At 42.3% G+C, this 21,250-nt stretch overlaps 1 protein-coding gene across 3 annotated transcripts; it reads left to right on the top strand.

Moving 5' to 3' along the window:
- Window positions 1–1,999: 1,999 nt before the first annotated feature.
- Window positions 2,000–20,467, top strand: CANX (calnexin). 3 transcript variants are annotated; one of them, XM_027643778.1, is made up of 15 exons: window positions 2,000–2,079; window positions 9,805–9,993; window positions 10,456–10,529; window positions 11,056–11,114; window positions 11,337–11,478; window positions 12,765–12,846; window positions 14,267–14,459; window positions 15,303–15,492; window positions 16,231–16,344; window positions 16,820–16,976; window positions 17,289–17,504; window positions 17,921–18,040; window positions 18,144–18,282; window positions 18,420–18,511; window positions 19,104–20,467. In XM_027643778.1, the coding sequence occupies exons 2-15, from the start codon at window positions 9,808–9,810 to the stop codon at window positions 19,155–19,157; spliced, it is 1,818 nt and encodes a 605-aa protein (XP_027499579.1). In that variant the 5' UTR covers window positions 2,000–2,079; window positions 9,805–9,807; the 3' UTR covers window positions 19,158–20,467. The 3 variants fall into 3 exon arrangements, with proteins under 3 accessions (XP_027499579.1, XP_027499580.1, XP_027499578.1); XM_027643779.1 differs by lacking the exon at window positions 2,000–2,079 and adding an exon at window positions 2,085–2,180; XM_027643777.1 differs by lacking the exon at window positions 2,000–2,079 and adding an exon at window positions 2,562–2,722.
- Window positions 20,468–21,250: the final 783 nt, after the last annotated feature.

Genomic DNA, 21,250 nt, shown 5'->3' with positions numbered 1-21,250 from the left:
AATAAAATCTCTATGTGTGTGTTTTCTGTTTCCTTTATTCATCTTTTTTTGTTTTTCTTCTGGATTATCTCTCTCTCTTGTGTTGGTTCTGTATTCCTTTTATCTAAGTTCAAACACCTTGAAAATCCCAGTGTAGGATACACTTTTAGCAGTTTCTTTTTTTTTTTTTTTTTTAATTATGTTGCTCTGTTCCCTTGGATGACAAAGCAGCACAGGCAGGAGCCAGCTCCGGGACTGCCTGCCTGTGCCATGATTCAGCAGGTTGTAAAAGGAAGGAATGTCTTCTCTTTTGGGAAAGGGTGGGAGAGAAAAGGGAAGCATGTAGGACAGACGTGTGTGTATATTTTACTTCCTGGTGCTTCTGTGATTGCAGTGGGAATATTACACTGTCCTGCAGTTGTGTTGGAGATAATAAAGTGTTTCAAGAGAGGGGCTTGAAAGATATTTGGTGGAAAAATGGGTTTAGCCTAGATTAAGGAGGCAGCTTGCTAAAATATATTACTTTGTTACTCTCAAAAGTATTCTTCTGTGGTGTTTTTAGGTTCTTATTTAAAGTACTTGGTATCTCCTGTGCTGCTATTTGTGTGGCTGTTGCTATATTGCTATAGTATGTGGCTATTTTCCTGCCTGTCTGTCTGCACCTTCTCTTTAGCCTCTGGGTGCAGCTCAACAGGGAGGTTTAGGAGCCAGCTTGGTGGCTTTCTGGAAAAATGTGTTTGATTCCAAACTTCAGTGCAAGCAGGGATTTGCTGATTTCATTTATGCTGAGCCTTATTTCTGAACACCGGGGCCCTGCTTGCATTGTCCTAACGCGGTGGAATTTTCTCTGTGGGGAGACTTATGCTGCTGACTCATTGCATCGACTCAAAACAGATTTATGTTTACAAAGGGGAAAAACACCACCCTTTTCTTCCTTACTTTTTCCTGCCCTTCCTAGCCATGTTGGATTTGGTATTCCTACAGAATGCCTATCTCCTGGAACATGCTGCAGCCCGCAGCCCACACGGGCGTTTGCTTTGAACTGGGTGGTTCATGCACAGTTTTCCATTGAACTGTTCTCAGCTGGAGCAGCTCAGAGACAAGTTTAAAGAGTTGTGTTACTGGCAGGGTACCAGGAGCCTCTTTTCCTCACCGTGGGTCCACATTCCCTGCCCTCCCACACGGCTGCACGTGTGCTGGGACACAGGGATACCTCAGCTTTAATCTTGTGACAGTGGTTTGACCCCATCAAACCCAGCACCTCCTTCGGCCTCTCCATCCCACCTGGCACAGCAGGGGCAGTTATTCCTGCATTCCCCTGTGTTTCTGTACTGGTTCGATGTACAAATATTGAGCGTTTAACAGTATTTCACCTCTCAGAAATACATTTTGGAAATACAGCCCTGCTTAAAGCTTCTGGTCTGCTGAGCAGCACTGCCATGTTACAAACCCATTGGAGCACGTGTTCACCATTTTATTGAAACCTCAGCTTGTAACTGAGCGAAAAAAAGACTGGGCACACCGAATTTTCTGAATAGGCAGGAAAACCCAAACCCCCTTTTTTAAAGAGCTACAGAACGAGAAGACATAAAGACGGCTTTGCAGTTTAACCGGAGGGTGGTGGGTGAGGCGGGTGAGGGCCATGACGGTGTGGGCGGGGCGTGAGGCGGTGCTGGCCCCGCCCCCGACCTCCCCTTACCGCCCCCTACCGCCCTCAACGTGCCGTCCGCCACCGCAGCGCCTCTGGACCCAGACTCGTTGAAACCCCGCCCACCCCCCAACGGCCTCCCAGCAACCACCCAATCACGCAGCACTTCCTGCACCGTCGCCAGCCAATAGCAGCGCTCCACGAAGGGCAGCGCCGTTGGGGGCGTGTTTAGGGGCGGGCCGGTCGCTGAGCGGCGTTGTCGACAGCCAATCAGAGTGCGGGACCCGCGGCCGGGGAGGCGGGCGTGCGCGCCGTCCGCCAATGGGAGGGGCGGAGCGCGGTGGGGCGGGGGCGGGGTCGACGCGCGGCAGAGAGGCGGGCGGCGGGCGCGCGGGCACGTGACGGAGGCGAGGGGAGCCCGGGGGCGGTGGCGGAGGCCGGGGTGGCGAGGGGTGAGTGTGTCCGTCCGTCCGTCTGTCTGTCCTCTGCCTCCGCAGCTACCGCGGCTCCGGGACATCGGGGCGGGGGAGCGGCGAACGGGCTCGCCCGCGGGGTGAGGGCGGCGGGGCAGCCGGGCCTGTCGGGGGGCGTGCGGCGGAGCGCGGCTGGGCCCCAGGGGGTCGGCGGGCGGCCCGTGCGGGGCCAGGCCCCGGCCCCGGCCCCGTGCGGGGGTCGGTGGACACCCCCGGGGGTCGGGGCGAGGCTCCTGCGGGCGGGGGCGGGCGCAGGGTTGCAGCGGGTCCCGCTCGGCACCCGCAGGGCTCGGGGCGGCCCGGAGAGAGCGGCGGCTCTTCTGGTAAGTTCTGTGAGCGCCGGGCCGGGCAGCGGTTGGAGCCGGGGGTGCTGGGGCGGGAGCGGCCTGGGACCGAGGGTGGGAGGTGGATGTGGGCTGGATGTGGTCTGGGTTGGGTCTGGCTATGTATTCTAATGTCAAAAATAGCCGTGAGCCGCCCGAACGTGCTCCCTGTGAAGCCCCGCAGAGGGAGGAGAGGAGGTGGGTGCGGAGCGTGTCGTGGGGCCTGGCTCGGGCCGAGCGAGGGGAAGGAGAAGCCTCTGGAAAGGGTGAGCTCGGGACGCAGAGCTGGAGGCCAACAGGTGAGGTGCAGACAAGGAAGGTCTGAGAATTGAGAATCTGAGGGACTCATAATGTGCAGTTTAATTTTTGCCTCCCAAATATTATTCGTGTGGAGTGTCTTCAAAATAGTCTATGAATGACACCTCAGTTCTGGTTTCTGGCTGAAGATTGTGTTGTGTGCTTTTAAAACAAACCCCCCCCCAGACCTTTGAATTAAAGTATGTACAGCCCGCTGCTTTCTTGCCTGTTCTGATTCTAGAGAGTGAACTTTCACATGCAGATTTGTGGTTAAGAACTTTCTAGGCTGCAGAAAGAGAAATGCTGCAGGTGATTTGGTTGTGAGGGGAAGCAGACATGTATTAATGGTAATAGTAATATTAAAGATCCAGACTTTAATATGATGAGTGTTAACATAATTAATGCTACAGCGTTTCTGCAGAGCATTGTGGAAAAGTCTTTCTGGAACTTATGTAGAGTATGTTAGATGTATGAAAACTGGTCTCTAGGCATGTAATGCATTTCTAAATGCAGTGTGTTTACTTAACGTTGTCAAGCAAGCATAGTTAACACACAGGTCTTATGGAACAAAATTACCCATTGTGGTTTTGGTTGTTGCAAAAAGACTGCAAGAAGATAGCGGAACTATAATAATGTATGAGGTAATGCAGATAAAATACTGGTTAAATATAGGTTGAAATGTGTTACTCTGGTTTCACGCTGATGCACTTGACTTAAAAGACCACCTTACTGTGGGCTTGTCCAAAACACTTAATAAAACTAGGAAAAGCATTGAGTAAAACTTCGTGTTTGTATTAAGTCTTAGTATTTCTAGTTTTAAAAAAATAACATTTTGAAGAAGATATTTGTGCAATTCACAGGCAATGTCACAAGCTGTTTGTAAGGTGTAAACTGTTTCTGGGATCAAATACCCTCCTAGGAAAGGAATCTAATGCAAAATAGTAACAAAGTTTCCAGCTTCCATCAGATTACTCTGGCATTTGGTGTGCTGCAGCACTTCCCCCTCAGTGAATGAATAAATCCTTTACTGAGAATTTGCTGTGATTTGTACTTAGCCCTGCCCTTCACTTCCTTTTCTGGCCTTTCAATTTCTGCCTCTGGTAGTAATCATGGTGGCAGCCTGTTCTTGCTGGAATCAATTCTGTAGCAGGGCAAACTTGAATTGATTTCTAGGCTTGATGGTCTGAAAGATCTTGGGGTGCCTCCAGATCTTCCCCCACCTAATACAATTTTCCTAGCAGCCCATCTGTTTTATGGTCAAAAAGCCTCATGGCTGTGTCTTCACCCTCCAAGGACTTCCAGTTCTGCTGGAAGGATATCTCTGCTGACAAACAGTATCTGCTGTTTGCTCCTGTACTGTACCCGCACTGTTGTACATTATTTTTAGAAACTGGCATATTTGAAATGCCTATTAAAAGCAAGCCTTGTTGTTGTCCCTTTTCACACCTAATCCCTTGCCTGGTTTGTGCTCCTTACAACCCAAACAAGAGGCAGCTTTTTCTGTGGGGCTCTCCAAGAGAGGTTTGGCTAATCCTTTCCAGAAGACCTTTTTTCCTCATGTAGCAGTGTATCCAAGCCACCCTCTCCTTAAAAAAAAAAAAAAAAAAGTGGGGGAAGGGGTGCAAACCACTCCTACAGAGAGCTCTTGCCTCTGGGCCCTTGTAAGCAAGGTGGTCTTGCTTTAGCTTTGTCTGCTCTTCATTGAGTTATGATGCTAAAGGCAGAATCTTCACAATGCTGGAAATTGTCTGGCTGCAGAACTGAATATATAAGGGGGAAAAGTATTGTCTGCATCATATGAATTGCTGCATATATATGAACATAATTTTGTTATGCTCCCCCCTTAGAGGGGTGGTAGGGTGCAATACTGGGAGTTAATGCAGCGTTTGACCTCACAGTTGTTCAGCTTTGCTGTGTGTCCATCCCCCAAGTCTGCCCAAAGACAGGTCAGGCAGGTGCAGGTGACAAGACCTGTGCTTGGAACTGAGGCATTAAGCTGACTCTGCTGCCAACAGCTTTGTTTCCTTTATCCTTGGCTACTTTATCTCATGCTCCTTCCACTTGTACTGCTACAGCTCTTTGCTTTTGCTGGGTTGGCCTGGGGTATTGATACAGGGTTAAAATAACAGGACAGAAGGACTTCGAGCCATCTTAAACCAGCTGCTGGTTCATCATGAGGCTGTGTAAACAGTTACCCTGGCACCGCAGAGGAGGCAGGATGTGGAAGGCGGAGAGATTGTGAGCTGTACAAGAGATTTCCTCTGCTCTTCAGTAGTTCTGACTTTAAGAAACTAGTGCACTACCAAGTAGGGTAACCAAGCCTTTACTCAGAAACCACAGAAAACTCATTTGAGAGGGAAAAAGGGTATCTGTGTCTCAACCTTTCTGTTCTTGTCTCTTTGCATTTTTTTTTGTGTGTTGCGATGAAATTTCTTTACTTTTGTGTCTTTAAATTTTTCTTCCCTAATTCTTACCTTGTATGAGAATGCATTGTGCTTGTTTTTACTGATGTGCTTCTGCTGAAATCCGGTGTTTGGAACACAGGACTTTGCTAGCAGAATTTGCTCTTCCCATGCTTAAGTCACTCAGCTGAGACTTCAGATGCTGCTGAAATAGAAACCACTGATGCTCATCCAGTTAAATTGCAGAGGTGTAGTTCATAGTAAGTGACTTATTTTTAGTAAGACCCATTTAATGTGACTGTTAATTCTTTTAAAAAGTAAGTAAGTAGTAAACTACATAGCCAGTAGCCATTCAAATGTAGTTATATATTCTGAAATATGCTGTGTTAAGAACTGGCTTGATGAACCACTGAAATAGGTTAGTAACCAAGGAGATGATTAAACTGGTTTTGCAGGCTCTGTTTGACCTGACAGGGAAGTTACTAAATAGTATGTTCTGGAAGTATGATAACAGAGGACTTGAACATCTTTTTTGTGAGCCCTTTCACTCTCTGTCCATGGGACATGTATATGTTAGAGAGAATGGTGACAACTGTTTGCTGTATGAGCCAAGTGTTTCCAGTGTCGTGCCAATAAATGAGAAGAACTTTTCCCTTTATGCCCAGAGAAAGGGCAATTCTAAATAAAAATTAGTCTCTGAAACTGCATGACTTTCTTGAAAGCCTTGAACTCCAAAGGTAGCAATCCCTTAGCCACGTGTTGAGAGTGGGGCAAGAAGCTGATTCTCTCTCTGAATCTCCAATTTGGTTTCATTTTGACTTTGTAAAGTCTGTAGTGCAGCTCTTCCAAGTGTCTCTTTTCAGTTCTCTGCTATAGGTCCTGTAAGTTCCAGGGGAAAATACCTCAGCCTTTTGACAGTCAGGTGAACAGCTTAACTATCAACTCTTAGGTTTTCTGGTTTAGAAGCTGGCTGTGGGTGGGCACAGAGGGAAAACAAGTGATCTGTAGCCCTGGGAGTCTTGAACTCTCTTCCTGATTTGTACTTTGGGATTACTCTGTGGTAGTTTTCCCTTCGGTCTCAGTGGTGTGCCAGTGTCTGTAAGCGTCTGAAGACCGGATTTAAAAAAAAGGAGATGGAGTTTTAGTCATCTCTGGCTTGAAACGTTGTTATGGTGAAAGGGAGGGTTGCACTGAAGTAGAATGGAGACGTCAGAAGCTCTCACCTATTATGAAAGTGTTCCTTTGTTAATGGCTCTCGGCAATTGCATGATCAGAAACACACCAACCTTCAGAAATACTGCACAGTTAAAGCTGAAGAAGGGGAGTGCAGGCAGACTAAAAAATGGCTAACAATGGTGCTTGCTTGGAAATTGGACACTTCTTCAAGGGAGAACTCTGATCATAATAGAGTAGGTGGCTGGGTGTCTGAAGGTTCAGACTACATTTTAGGTGACTAATTGAACACCTGTAGTTGCCAGCAACTTAAAGCTCCACTAAAATTTGATTTATGCCTGTTTTGTATAAAACCTGAATTTCTTCTCTCTCCCACTCCCCTCCTGTTCTATTTAGGAATAACCTAATTTACTAACACATAATTGTGTTTGTGTTGTGTCCCTAAGGGTTTTGTGAAGTGAATTTGAAATTTCCTCCTGTAGCACTACATCCATTATGGACAGAAGTAGATTTTTAAATATTGAAAATGTGTGCTTCTCTTAGATTGCTCTTCTGAGAACATAGTGTCTTTTATTTCTTTATAATTCAGTCAGTTTGTGTATTGTTACAGGTTAAACAGAATAAGGAGCTTGGCATGGTAACTGGCAGTTGCAGAAGAAGCTACCAACCTGTACTCAAGGTGTATGAATGGTAGCTTATGTCAAATTTGGGACTGATTTAATGTGTAGGAAATGTCCTAAGCATCTTTCTGTAGGAATATAAATCTGTGACTACTGCTTGCCAATGATTATAAAGAGGTAAGGACATGGAACTGGATTAGCTTCTCTTCAGACTTTTTTAGCTTTTTTTTTTTGGGGAGGGGTGAGAAAAAACTAAGCTTGCTTGGAAACTTGATCAGACAGTACTTCTCCCTTGAAGTGAGGGTCAGTGAGGGCTCAAATTTGAACAGAACATTAACTGATAAATGTAGACTTGTAGGGTAGATACTGTGGCTTTATCAGGAGTAGAGATGTGCAGTGCCAAAGCTTCTACCCCTGCTGTGTGGTCACTGGCAGAATTGTCTGGTTCCACTAGAATGCTTTGACAGAAGAATTTCTGGAGCAGCCTTGCAATATGAGGCCATGCAGCTTTGCCACTTGGGTGCAATCATTTGTCAGCAGCAAATGGACTTTGGTAAATATTTACAAAGGGTTGTAGTTGGGGGGGATTGTGAGGTAGGTAATTATTAAATATGGAGTCAGTACTGGCAAGAAAGTTGTGGGGGATGATTTAATTCTTTCACCAAAACTTTATTGCTGGTTGGCTGGTGGTGAGATTGCTTAAGGGATTACTTGCATGCTAAGCCATTAATACCCTTTGCACAAGGTTGGGAGGAGGGGTGCAGAAACTCCTCTCTTTTAGGAGAGGAGAGAATTGGCTCACTTTTAAGTGTAACTTCCTCATATCACTTTCCATATCATAAAGTACTCATTCTGTCTGCATAATATAATTTGAAAGAAGTTATAAAACTTGGGGTATAATCTTCCTGAATTTGGCTCCATTCCAGAAGCACTTGGTGATGCCCTATTGGTAAGGTAAGACAAAGTGGAAGCCTTTCCTTGGAAAGGTGTCCTTCCTTGTGCCATCTCATCTGTTCTTGCTTCAGTCACACAGGGCACACTCAGAACTCTAAAGATCACTTTCTGAGATGAAATTTCAGGCTCATGTTTTCTGTACTGGTTTTGTGCCGGTGGGCATAAGTTTATTCAGAGAACATCTTATCTGTACAAGAAGAACTTGAACCTTTCTTGACTGTTTTCATGCTTTGGTTTTGTGTTGTCATTTCCACACTAGTAACAAGAACTATGAACTGCTAAGGGGTCTGAAACTGTGTTCAGTTTTGGCTGTACACTGTACTAAAAAAAACAAGTCTTGCTCGTATATAACAACCCTTGAAAGTTTTTGTCGGCTATTCCTTCTGGAATGATTGTCTTTTTGGCTCAGAGGTGTTTGGGTGCAGTTGCCTGAGCTGAGGGGGAAGGTCTGTGCACATGCATTTGGACAATAATCCTCAAGGCCATCGCTATTGTTGGAAAACTGGCTGCAATTGTGTGTTACTGTAGTGACAAACTGGACGTGACCTCAGCACAAGTCTTTAAAATACAGTTTCTGTTGTACTTATGAAACATCCCCTCTGTCATTAGAAGTAAGTTAAAGAATAGTCTGAGAATGATGGGTCTGGTATGCAGTGTAATTTTGGAGTATCAGGTAGTTCTGATAAGCCTTTAAGTCTGTAAATTCTTTTAGTTGCCTAAACATGCTTCGAAAAGTTGAAAGTTTGTTTTCGAGCAGGATCTTAGGCCCCTACAGGCACTGTTAACTCTGCTTGAGTTATGTTTGTAAGTCTGCAGGGCTACACCTGAGGCAGGAGTGTAAGGGAAGGAGGAGATGTTTGATTTGATACTTGCTTTCAAAAAGAATTAGTGTCAGTTACAACTTTGGTTTTGGAAGAAAAATTTGGAATGAGGCATAAAGGAGAAAAGGTGAGGTTGTTTGGGCAAACAGTTTTGGGCAAATAAAACTGAGCAGCACTCTAGAAGCGTTGCCTTCTGTATCAACCTAAAGGTACAGTAATCTTATATTTTTCTAGTGAGAAAGTCAAATGGAAACCAATTTTACTTACAAAGTAATTTAAGCTATGGCTTGCCAGCATCTACCATGTTTTAGGTGTGACAGATGTTTTAGGAGCACCTTATGAATTAATTTAAGTGTCATATTTCAATTCTGTTAAGCCTCAGTTAACAGCTACTCTTTGGTCATCTTGTTAAATTAGAGACTGAAAGAAGGGAATCGAATCAACCATCTGTTTCTCCTGGGTCTGCCTCAGTAGCCTCAACTGCTTATAGACATCTGCCAGTAGTATCTATGACTGTTGGCAATAATTCCAGAATAAAACCTGGGGAAGGGGTTGGTGATTGAAAACACCAGAGTTCCGCAATTGAAAGGACAAAAAAATATATGGAACAGGAGATGAGGATTGATTACTCCGTGGGTTACTCTCTGCTTGGAAGAACTAGAAAATTGTATTTCAATTTCTGAACTGAATGAAAGCTTCAGTTTCTGCATGCTGCATTTAAAGTCCTTCATAAGCACAAAATAGGTTTTCTCCTTAGGCTTTTGGAGCCACATAAGTTGTGGTGGTGTGTACATGTCTGCTGTCCTGCTTGTGGGCTGTGGCAGCGTAAGAACAAAATGATGACAGTTCTGCAGCATGGTTCTCCGCTCAGTTAACATCTGTTTTGTATTAAATACTTAGCTTTATGTTGTATTCCTCTCCAGCTTTTAGAGCTGTCTCAGCCAGCCAGATGCAGTAAATAACAGGGCTGAAAAGATAAGTTTGCACTTTTCTTTCCGTGGCAGGACAAGGCACTTCACCTGTTGCCTTGGATGCTTGGGTTTGTACTGAGAAGCAACACGTCGTTCTGTGTGCAGTGCTGGCTTGACCTCTCTGCCTTCTCTTCTTTATCCAGACCATGGAGCTGAAATGGCTACTGTATGTGACCCTGCTAGCTCTTGGGATCCTTGCTGCCCAGGCACATGATATGGATGAAGACAACGATGCTGATGATGTAGTTGATATCGAGGATGACTTGGACGATGGCATTGAGGAGGTAGAAGAGTCAAAATCTGAAACAAGCAGTCCTCCTCCAGCTCCAAAGGTTTGACATGAACCTTTTTTTAAAAACTGAATTACTGCTTGTGTTGAGGTTAATGTGAGTCTGATCAGAGTTGTCTTTACTTTACTAACCTTTAATATGTTGTGATGTTATTAAAGATGTTATCTGGGAGTAGGGCTTGGATTTAAGCTTGGGGGCTTTGTTTCTGTTGTCATGTCCCTCAGATTCTTCCAGAAGACTTAGATCTAACCTTGGAATGTGTGATGTGATTATCAGGAGTTAACACTAATATTCTCAGCTAGGTATATACTTGAGTTTTAATTGAAGGCAAGAGCACTACAGCTTGGCACAAGCAGCAATATTTATGTAACTTCTGTATTTATGTTGGAAGGGCATCCAGGAGAGCTGTACTTGAGTATAGAGGAGGAATGTGAGCTTTATGTGCCTGTATTTCTGAAGGGAATTTGTCTTGAAAGGTGCATAAGTGCCCCTCTTTTCCAATAGGTTACCTACAGGCCCCCAGTCCCAACTGGTGAAGTGTATTTTGCAGAGTCATTTGATAAAGGAACTCTGGATGGGTGAGTATAATCTGAAGGATGATTCAGTACAGCAAACAACTTAAAGTCTTTGTGAAAGGCAATGAAACCCTCTCTGCAGAGGTGGTGTTATTCAAAACTGAATCAAAGGGCCCTGGTTGGTGAGGATTTACAGCACTGCCTTCTTGAGGCTGGCTGTTAAAGTGCTGGACTAAAGCAGTATTTCCTTAAGCTCTAATAACAAGGGGCAGGTGAGGCATACAAGTGTAATGGTTTAATCCTCATCTGACTTTTACTTTCCTCAGGTAAATGTGTGGATGGTGAGGTACTGTTTTTACTTTTTTGAACAAGAGTGGGACGCTCTCTCAGGAGGCCATGATCCTGCTTTGGGGGAGGGAAGTGGCAAATGCAGAAAAGTTTGCAGGCTTGGGAGTAGAGCTCCGTGGGGGATCAAGACACTGGGGTGTAGTCATAGGACAGCAAGGGATGTCTTATCTTAAGGGCAGGATTTTTAGTGTGTGTAAGGGAGAAAGGATGGGGTTTTGACCATTGGATGTCTGTCCTCTAGATGGATCCTTTCCAGAGCCAAGAAAGATGATACAGATGATGAGATTGCAAAATATGATGGTGAGTTAAATCCAGGTTTTGGATGATAAATGTTTCTGAAGTCGTTTGTCATATCTGAAGAAGAGGTGCAAGGCTTTCTTTTTTGTTTCCCAACTAAAATATTCATTGGAGAAAATGGAAGGAGTATTTATATACCTGGCTAACAATATGAAGTTCTAATTTAGACAAATGGTCCACTTGGAGATTTTAGAAACTGGTAACATTGGGTTAATTTCTCCCCAGGTAAATGGGAAGTCCAAGACATGAAGGACACTAAGCTTCCAGGAGACAAAGGGCTTGTACTGGTGACCCGAGCCAAGCATCACGCGATTTCATCCAAACTTTCAAAGCCATTTGTGTTTGATACCAAACCCCTTATTATACAGTAAGTAAAGGATAACTTGGTGTTCTCTTGTTTCCAGAATGACAGGACAGCAGGCTGAGGTTAATTCCATAAATGAGCTGTTGTTGACTGCGGGTCTACATGACACAAGATGTTGTAACCTGTTATAATATTTAAGTAAGAGGAGAATAGTAACCCAGATTCCCAAAGGGGAAAGTTGGGAACAGCATGGTTCTTTTTGAACATGAAAAAGGAAGAAATCTGTGTAAACTAGACTTGGTAACCTGTCTTATGGCTTCAGTTCACTTGGTTTAATTGTAGTAACAAGGTCAGGCAAGTGACTTTTGTACTGCTAATAGTGGAAGTCCTTGTCCTTTTGAACAAAAGCTGGTCTGTATGTAGGTCAGTGCACTTCATTATGCAGTAAACTGCCCCCTGTTTCTGAGGTGGAGTGGACATAGTGGTAAAGATGCACTTGTTTCCTCCTTCCTCTGTCTTCATTCATTTGCTGGAAAATGAACAGCTTGTGTAGTTCTGTTTGGCCACAACCAATGTAGAAGAATCTACCTGGATGTCTGTTAGACCAGCAAGTCAGGGGAAAAAATAATTCAGTGAGAACAATTGAATTATGGTTTATTACTGACTTTATCAGTTTTAAACAAAGAGTAAACTAATTCATATTTGCACAAGATAATGAGTTGTTCACTTTGCTTTGCATGACTGTTTAGTTTTGGCTCAAAATATGAGGCTAAAAATAAATTCCAGTGGTCATCCATTCCAGCTGCTGGCACGCATACATAGCCTATTCCTGACAGAGATGTTTCACCTTTCTTCAGACTCCTTGGCATCCCTAAATGTTCTGATGTATGCTTATAACCCTAAAGGGGCTTATCCTAGGACCTAGTTGTTTTTCCTTTGGTAGTCTTGCAGATTGAGTTGTCTGTCTACCATGGTAGTTGTGGGCAAAATAATTGTCTCACCTCAATCTCTATTGGAGTGCCTGATATATTGGAAAGCTTTTTCTTCCTTCTTTCTACTTATAGATCATAATCTTCTAGACCAACACTCAATTTCTTTAATATTTTCTGTCAGGTTAAGTCTTCTAAATCTTCAGTTTTTATTTTTTCTGAGGCCCTTGTGAATATTTTCTCAGTCCTTAGAGTGTAGTGTGTATTTTTAATATTCACTGGGCAAGTGATTTAAAACAAACAAAACCAGAACAACCTTGCTCTTAATTTGTACCTAAAAATTGTAATTGTGTATTACAAAAGTAATTTTTCCTCCTGTATAACATGTTCTCTCCCCTTTCTATCCAAAACTAAAATTAGGTATGAGGTAAACTTCCAAAATGGAATAGAATGTGGTGGGGCCTATGTGAAATTGCTTTCAAAAACCCCGGAGCTGAACCTGGTGAGTAATGTTACTACTTTGAGTATTAGCTGTGAAAGAAAGGTTTTTCATTTTGCTTCTTCCTGAAGAAACCTCTTCAGTGAAGGCAGTGGGACCTGATTGCCAAAGTACTTTGCACTGAGCGTTTTCCTGGTGTTTCCAGTTGGAGAGGATAAATACTGAAATGTAATGGCCCCTTGAGTGGAAACTCTGGAGTTCCCTGGTAGCTGAGCAGTTGCAGACCTTTTCCAAACTCTGCAGCACTTCAGATTTCCCTGGACTGTAGGACCAAGGAAAAAGTGCTTAGGAGAGTAGCCCATGTATGAGGAAAAGTCTCTTCAGGAAACTCAGCACAGAAGGAAGATTCCATGTTTCATCTTCTAAAACAGACTAATGCAGATAACTAAAACTATGCCTTGCATTTTTGCCTTGTCTTTGACATGTGAACCCATGGGAGTTACTGGGTATATTTAAGTCTTGAGAAGTTGGACTGGATACAATCTCACATGTTCAGCTGCACACATGACCTATATAGAACTATTTGTGTTTCATAAATGACCCTTGAATGCACTGTCTTAAAATTGCGGTCGATGGAAGAGACTGTGATACCAACCCTAAGGCTTAAGAATTGTTTTATGTCCTCTCAATCATACACTTCCCTTGAAGTGCCTCTTCAGACAAAGCTGAACTGCTGGGTCACCTTGCACAGGTTTTTGTAGCCTGTGGGTTTTCTTTTGCCTTCTTCCTAGACTTTATAGGACATACCTTTTATGGCTTGTTACCCATCCTTCTTCTTTCCTTCTGCAGTCTCATTGGAGTTGTATTATTAATAGAGATTCCAAAGTATTAAAAAAAAATCCAAAACAGCCACAAACACCCAGAAGATTTCTTGGCTGCCCAATCAGTTTTGTATGTGCATTGAATTTTAAAATAACATTAGCAAGAACAAAGACTTGCAGTCAGTGTTCAATGGTGAAATGATTATATCCAGTTAGATATCAGATTGAGACTACCTCAGCCCATAAATTCAACTCGGCCTCACTTTTAGTGCTGCTTATCACTTTGTGTGAAAGAAACTGGCTGGACTAGCTACTCATTCTTTATTGCCAGTAACTGATACTTCTATGTTGATAGCTCTTGAAATACTTTATTGTAATATAGAGATATACTTAAACATTGTGGTTGTCACACTAATCTTTCTGATAACACTTATATAGCTGGTGTTTTCCATGTGAAAAGGGCAGACCAAAGGTGCAAAATGAAGGAGCTTTGATAATTCTGGTGTTTTTTCTAGAGGCTTGTGTGAGGAATACAAGCTTTAGTGTGGGGCTTGATATGCAAGTTGCAGAATAATTTCTAACGAATTAGGAGTTCTTATGGCAGGCAATGACTTAAGTTGTATTTCAAAATGATGGAGTGAAGTTTTGCATTGTTTTTAAAGGACCAGTTCCATGACAAAACTCCATATACAATAATGTTTGGCCCTGACAAATGTGGAGAGGACTATAAATTGCACTTCATCTTCCGGCACAAAAACCCAAAGACTGGCAAATATGAGGAGAAACATGCAAAGCGTCCAGATGCAGACCTGAAGAGTTACTTCACTGATAAGAAGACTCATCTTTATACTCTAGGTATGGTGACTGTTAAACGTGCATGTTAATAACTCCAACGTTTCCTGAATCAAAAGCTCATAAAGTGAGCAAGATAAACAACTGAGTGTTTGTGGCAGTGCACTGTACAACTAAAAACCACTTGAAAGCTTCAAATGCAAAAACTGGACATCTCTACAAAGGCTTATTTCATACTTACAGGAGGTCTGGTTTCATATAAGAAAGGTCATGAGACCTTAATACTTAAAGGAGAACTGAATTTCAGAGCAGTTTTCTGAAATAATCATCAGCATTTATGAACTACCTGAATGCTGCCCCTCAATAACTTGGGATACAGTGTGCTTTAGATTTAGAGGCAGAGTGTTGGTCTTTTTGCTGTTTTTGTAGTACCAGACAAACTCAGGGGTTCCTGAAATAGTGTCTGCTATATTAGCTCTGACTAAAATCTTTCAAGGAGTACGTTAGCTTTTCCTACTGAATAAAGTAGTGAGATTAAAATCTTGTTAGTCAGTAGTAGGAAGTCTTAGTCTTGAGTAGAATGTGAATATATACATTGTTACTACTAAAGCAATACTTACTGTGCCAAAGTCAACTTGTGGTAACTGCTAAAACACACTACAAACCTCTCTGTGCTTATAGCATGTTTAAAGTAGGACTCCTGCCATGAGTCTGCTTTCTCACAAGGTGAGATGTGGTACATCACCACTAGTTATACTTTGGCATAAGGAGAAAGGTCCTTAACAGTTCTTTAAAGCAGTTGTTGGGTAGGTGGTAGCTTGGATTGTACAGTGGGGATGAGTGATGCTTTATGACTCATACTTTGTATCATATATGGAATGACTACAACAACTTTTTTCCTTATAGTCTTGAATCCTGATAATAGTTTTGAGATACTGGTTGATCAAACGGTTGTCAACAGTGGGAATTTGCTAAATGATATGTCTCCTCCTGTGAATCCACCCCGAGAGATTGAGGACCCAAATGACCAGAAACCTGAGGACTGGGATGAGAGACCAAAAATCCCAGACCCAGATGCTGTTAAACCAGATGACTGGTAAGCTGATAGAGGGGTGGAATTGAGGGAGTCCTTAGCCTGATAATTTGGTCCTGATCAAAGTTTCTCTCAGATATCTTACAGAAGGTTTTGAGTCTTGTCCTTGTAATCAAAATACAGTCAGTTTAGGCATCTTAGCAGTACTTTGGTAGACAAAGGCAGACAGGTTCCACATCCTCTGGGAGTTTCTATTTAGTGCTCCTGTTATTCTGTTGGCCACAGACAAAGATTTTACAGAAACACCTATGCTAGCTGTTGCTTTCATCCATATGAGATCCAAAGATGAGCTGTAGAAGGTGTAACTGAAAGCTGTTTGTAGTTGTTTGTGTAATGCCTTAGTTTAAAAGTGACTGAAAAATCTGATTCCCTAAATCAGAAACTGATCCTGGCTTTCTGTCTTTGAGCCAGTGCTTTGTGAATGACAGATTCAGTTTCAAGCTCAAGTGTGTGTTTGCAGTGACTGCCAAGATATGGGATTTGCTGTAATATCCTCTTTCTAGACTGGCTTTTAAAAAATTAGTATTACCTTGCAGTGGGCACCATGATGTGCCATGAGGCACATGTTTAAGGAACAGATTGCAGGGCAATTCCTTTCTGAAATCATGGCGTTACCCTGACAGAAGTGAAGGTGGCTGGCTGTCTACATCAGTGGGCTTGTTCAGAGTCTGTAGAATCATACCTTGGGGTTAAGAGCTCTTATGTGCTGTGTGTGTTAATACATAATGTTCTACTCTCCAGGGATGAGGATGCTCCTGCAAAGATCGCAGATGAAAACGCTGTGAAACCAGAGGGCTGGCTGGATGATGAGCCAGAATATGTAGCAGACCCTGATGCTGAGAAGCCTGAAGATTGGTAAGTTTACTGCCTGTTGCAAGCAACAGCATATATTTCATGGCTTTGGTACTGACTTCTATGAGTATAAGAATACCTGGTTCATTGCCACTTGCTAATGAAGTTGCCCATTCAGGCTGTTTTGCTTCAAAAGAAGGCAGCAAAGTTGGTTTGAGGAGTTTTGTCCTGCATTCACTTCTGCATTTTTCAGCTCTTCTGTGATTTGAAGCAGAATGAACAGGGCAGAGATGTTCATCTTGCAGTTGTACCTACTTAGGAGGGGCAGCGGGGCAGTCTGTGCTCAGGGACTGGCTTTTGTTGAACTTCTGTGCTTCAGTTAGTCATTGAAATCCTTCTTCCTTATGCAGTATATGTGCTATACAAAGTTTCAGTATCTCCATTTTATGTTATGAGTATTAGTTTTCCTAGGACTTGCCTAAGTTTTAGGCTGTATGAAGGCAAGGGGTGGACTTCAAAACTGGATTTTCCGTTGCAGGGATGAAGATATGGATGGTGAATGGGAGGCACCTCAGATTGCAAATCCTAAATGTGAGGCAGCTCCTGGCTGTGGTACCTGGCAGCGCCCAATGATTGACAATCCAAACTACAAAGGCAAATGGAAACCTCCTATGATTGATAACGTGAACTATCAGGTTGGTGTTTTCCTTGCATAAACTGGTGGCCAATGCAGCATTTCTCTGACAAAAAGCAGTATGATTTAGATTCAGCAGGTGTAATTAAGAATTCAAATGCTGTTATAATTGCACTGTGTTTCAAGTGGACAGATTCAAAATCCTTTCTTACCAGGCTTCACTTCTTTATGTGGGTTTCCAAAACCTGCTAAGTTGCACCCATAGACATTGTAATTAAGTGCAAAGGATTGTTATTTCTCTCCATTCAAAATGGGCTGAGAACTAAAAGTTGTTTTCTGTTAGGTGAGGCAGAATGTCTTTTGTCTTTCCTAGGGTATATGGAAACCTAGGAAGATCCCAAACCCGGATTTTTTTGAAGACTTGGAACCTTTCAAGATGACTCCCTTCACTGCTGTGGGACTTGAGTTATGGTCCATGACATCTGACATCTTTTTTGACAACTTTATCATTTGTACTGAAAGAGCTGTGGCTGATGATTGGGCCAATGATGGATGGGGACTGAAAAAGGCAGCTGATGGTGCTGCAGAGGTGAGAGATGAAAGTTTAATTGTGCTGCTGAGTGGAACAGTAGAAGCATTGCTGCTGTTCTCTCCCACAGCCTGTGTCAGTGTATACCTGTATGTGCCAAGGCTGAGGGTTATGCTAAACCAGATTGGAGCCTTAATTCCTAATTATAGTATGGTAATGGTTGCTATAAGTAACTGTGAGTACTTACTGCTCTCTTTTGAGTTTTTGCTCTGACAATTGGATTGTTTAACCTAATTCTTAATTTGTAAACCATGAAAAAAGTACTTGTGCAGGTTAGCTTTAATTTTTTTTTTTTTTGTGGTATGAAATACAACGTTTAAAATTGCGAAAAGCATGTTTGAAAATTCTGTACCTTAAACTTAAGTGCTACAACTTGCTGTATGGGATGAAATTTGACAGTTCTTTTTGTCCTACAGCCTGGTGTTGTGGGCCAGATGATGGCAGCTGCTGAAGAGCGTCCCTGGCTTTGGGTTGTCTACATCCTCACTGTGGCTTTGCCAGTGTTCCTTGTTGTCCTTTTCTGCTGTTCTGGGAAGGTAATGCATTTCCTCTGATAATTAATGTCATGTTTAAAAAGAGGTTCAGTAAAATGTACCTTGATGCCACAAATAATTGCCTGGGTTTGACACTGTCTTTTAGAAACAGCCAAGTGCTGCAGAATACAAAAAGACTGATGCTCCTCAGCCTGATGTGATGGATGATGAGAAAGAGGAAGAAAAAGACAAAGGGGAAAAAGAAGAGGAAGAGGAGGAAGAGGAAGCAAATGAGGAAAAGCTGGGTAGGTAAACTAGATACTCTTGAACAATATTCTCCCTGACAGAATAAACCAGCAGGATTGGCAGACATGGAGTAAAGGCAATGGTGAACTGAAGATAGGTCAGAAATGGGAATAACTTTTTTTTTTATTTCCCTTAGAAGAAAAGCAGAAAGGTGATGCTGATCCAGGAAATGCTAGTCAAGAGGAGGAGGAAGAGGAGGAGGATGATGACCGGAAACGTGCATCAGAGGTTAGAGCCCTTGGTCTTTCAGGGAAACTTGTGCATTTTTTTCCTTAGTTTATGTAGAACAGACCTTACTACAGTGTTAAGAGTTAACCTGGCTCATATGATGCTCCCTCCCACTACCAGAACTTTGGAAAACTTATATGGCCCTGCAGAATAGGAATTGCTGTGGCCAACTTGAGCAGAACTGGGCACTTTGCTAAAGGCACTGTGTAGAGCCTGCCTTGACAGAGGAGTGGGACTGCATGAACTGCATCTTCTTGAGGCAAAAGGCTTATTCAGCTTTGTGTGCAGCCAGGATGTGACCTTTTAGTGTTCCCCACTGACATAATGGCTGACTTAAAAATGGGTGGAGTGTTGAAGTTAAAGGATTCTCCCAGCAGCAGAAGCTGTTGAGTGTTCCCAGCAAAGTGTACATCCACTGTGAAAACAAGGACTTGGCTGTTTGCCATAAAGTAGTTACAGCAGTAGGTCCTTTCAAAAAGTAAATCCTAATGTAGAAGTGAAAGTAGATTATTCTTTGTAGATCTTCACAAAATTGTTATTAAAGATAATCTTAGGTTTTATTTCAATATTTACGCAAATTACTTTCTTGCAGGAGGAGGAAACTGTGAATAGATCACCCAGAAACAGAAAGCCAAGGAAAGATTGAAAAAAGTCATAAGAACTTGATCTGTGATTTTTTTTTTTTGGTTTTTTTTTTTCTTTTGTTTTGAAACATGGTTCTGGGAGAGGACCTTGGACACCTTACATTGAAACTTGGACAAACCTCAAGATTTCACCATCCACAGGTTCCAGTCACACTATCCAATGTAATGGAGTGTCTAGCAGTAAAATATTTGCAATCATCTGTTTTAAAGAGCATCATTCCTGTAGAAAGAATGCATTTAATATAATGGGCTGTGGATTTTGGAATGTAACATAACTAACCTTTTCATTTTTGGTTTTAAATATTCTTTTCTGTTTTTAAGTAGATTGGTAGAATTTTTCCAGCCTCAAACCTTGGCTTAATTTAATATATTAATTAGTGAAATATAACAATGAATCTTGAAAGTGCTAGGTGATAATGCAGTTTTATAACTAGTTTTTTTTACAAATATGTAAATTCCTAAATGCACCAATGTCTTTATATCCCTTAAAATTTGGTAATTGTTTAAAGAAAAGTTGTCAATGTCTTTGACAACCCCTCTGCCCTCAAAAGAAAAAAACTAGGGGGGATGTATGGGGAAACAAGTAGTGAAACTGTAATTAATGAACTTCATTCTTTTGGTGGGGAGGGAAAAGAGGAAGAAGGGGTGGAAGGAGGGGGTTAGACAGTCTATAGCATATGATACTGTGCATGGCTAAAGCCCTGTTAAGTGTTGACAAACGATCTGGGATTTGGAGTGGGTCATGTTAATGTGGCATTTCATCCTGCAGACCTTGCAGATAACCGATTTTGTTTGTTCTTGAGCTCTTTTTGTGAAGCTGAGGGTTTGGGGGGAGGTGTGGTTAGGCTACTTCCCCCTTTCCCCTCTGCTCAGCCACCGATTCTTTCCTCTCTGTGTGAAGATACAGCTCTTCCTGAGAGCAGCTCTGCCTCAGTTGCTGAAGCACTTCATGTTCAGCTCATTGTCAAGCTCGATTTCATAGCTAGGCCTACTCCTTTCCAGGGTCCAAACACTGAATAAGACAGTGTCCCATATCCTCTCACTGTTGTCACTGTATGTCTACTGTAGAAATGGGGGAGGTAGGCAGGTACACAAGTTGAACTGAGTATTTGTTAAGGGAAAAAAAAAAGAAAAAAAAAAACACAACCAAGATGTCAGTATTGTAGGTGGGGAAGGAGCATGTGGAATATCTTAACTGGTATGTGAAACTGTTTAAGTCCTTTATCTGCTCTTCATGTAACAAGTGCATTCTAAATTATATTGTGAATGTTAGGGAGTTCCAATTCCAGCTGAATAAATTTTTTTAAAGCGTTGAGTCTACCACATTATACTGTTTCAAACACTTTTTTTGTGGAATGCAGGTGAGCACTACAAGAGCATTACCTCTGAAGGTGAAATGGATGTAATTCATTACACTGTACCAAATATGTTGGCGTTTGGATGTCTATATAGATAAACTTTTGCCTTTGTTTAGAGTGAAATTAAATGTCCTAAAATTACTCTTCTTGCACTGAATTTTAACACTCCAGTGTTGTTTGGTCATAGGATAGGTATAGTGTAGGGAATAATTCCCAGGGGCTGGGGAGGGAAGAGTGTTCCAATTACCTTGCAAACGATCTAACCAATTACCTTGCAAACGATCTAACCAATTACCTTGCAAACAGTCTAACCAATTACTAAAAGACTCTTGTTTTTGGTTTGGTTTTTTGTTTTTTTTTCCTGTAAAACACTTCTTGCTGCCTGTCCTTATGTTGTATCCCTTGGTTGTTGTGTTTGAAATACTAGTGATCACAAATGCATAGCAGGATTTCTTGATCTTTCTGCAGTGTGCAAATAAACTATTGTAAGCAAGATACTGGAAGTAATTTCAGACTTCTGTTGGGAGCTGTTGCATGTTTAGAATGCCTTTGCCTGTTGAACACCTGGTAAATACTGCTCCTTATTGCAAATATAGCTTATACTCTGACATGGAAGATGTCATAACTTAAGCATTGCTACTGGCTTGTTCTCAGGACTGTATTTTTATCAAGGAGCAGCTGCTATTTATGACTCTCAGTCCTTTGAGATGAAGTATGTGTAAATGGTTTCAATTCAG

This window comes from Corapipo altera, unplaced genomic scaffold, assembly GCF_003945725.1.
Source record: "Corapipo altera isolate COAL_440 unplaced genomic scaffold, ASM394572v1 75, whole genome shotgun sequence".
In the NCBI taxonomy this organism is placed as follows: Eukaryota; Metazoa; Chordata; class Aves; order Passeriformes; family Pipridae; genus Corapipo; species Corapipo altera.
The sequence above is the reverse complement of the archived record's forward strand: the minus strand, read 5'-3'. Positions and strand labels throughout refer to the sequence as shown.

Coding starts and splice junctions, on each gene's coding strand:
- CANX (XM_027643778.1), top strand. CDS start 9,808: ATGGAGCTGAAATGGCTACTGTATGTGACCCTGCTAGCTCTTGGGATC. Junction 14,460..15,302: donor GACTCATCTTTATACTCTAG/GTATGGTGACTG, acceptor TTTTCCTTATAG/TCTTGAATCCTGATAATAGT. Junction 18,283..18,419: donor AGCAAATGAGGAAAAGCTGG/GTAGGTAAACTA, acceptor TATTTCCCTTAG/AAGAAAAGCAGAAAGGTGAT.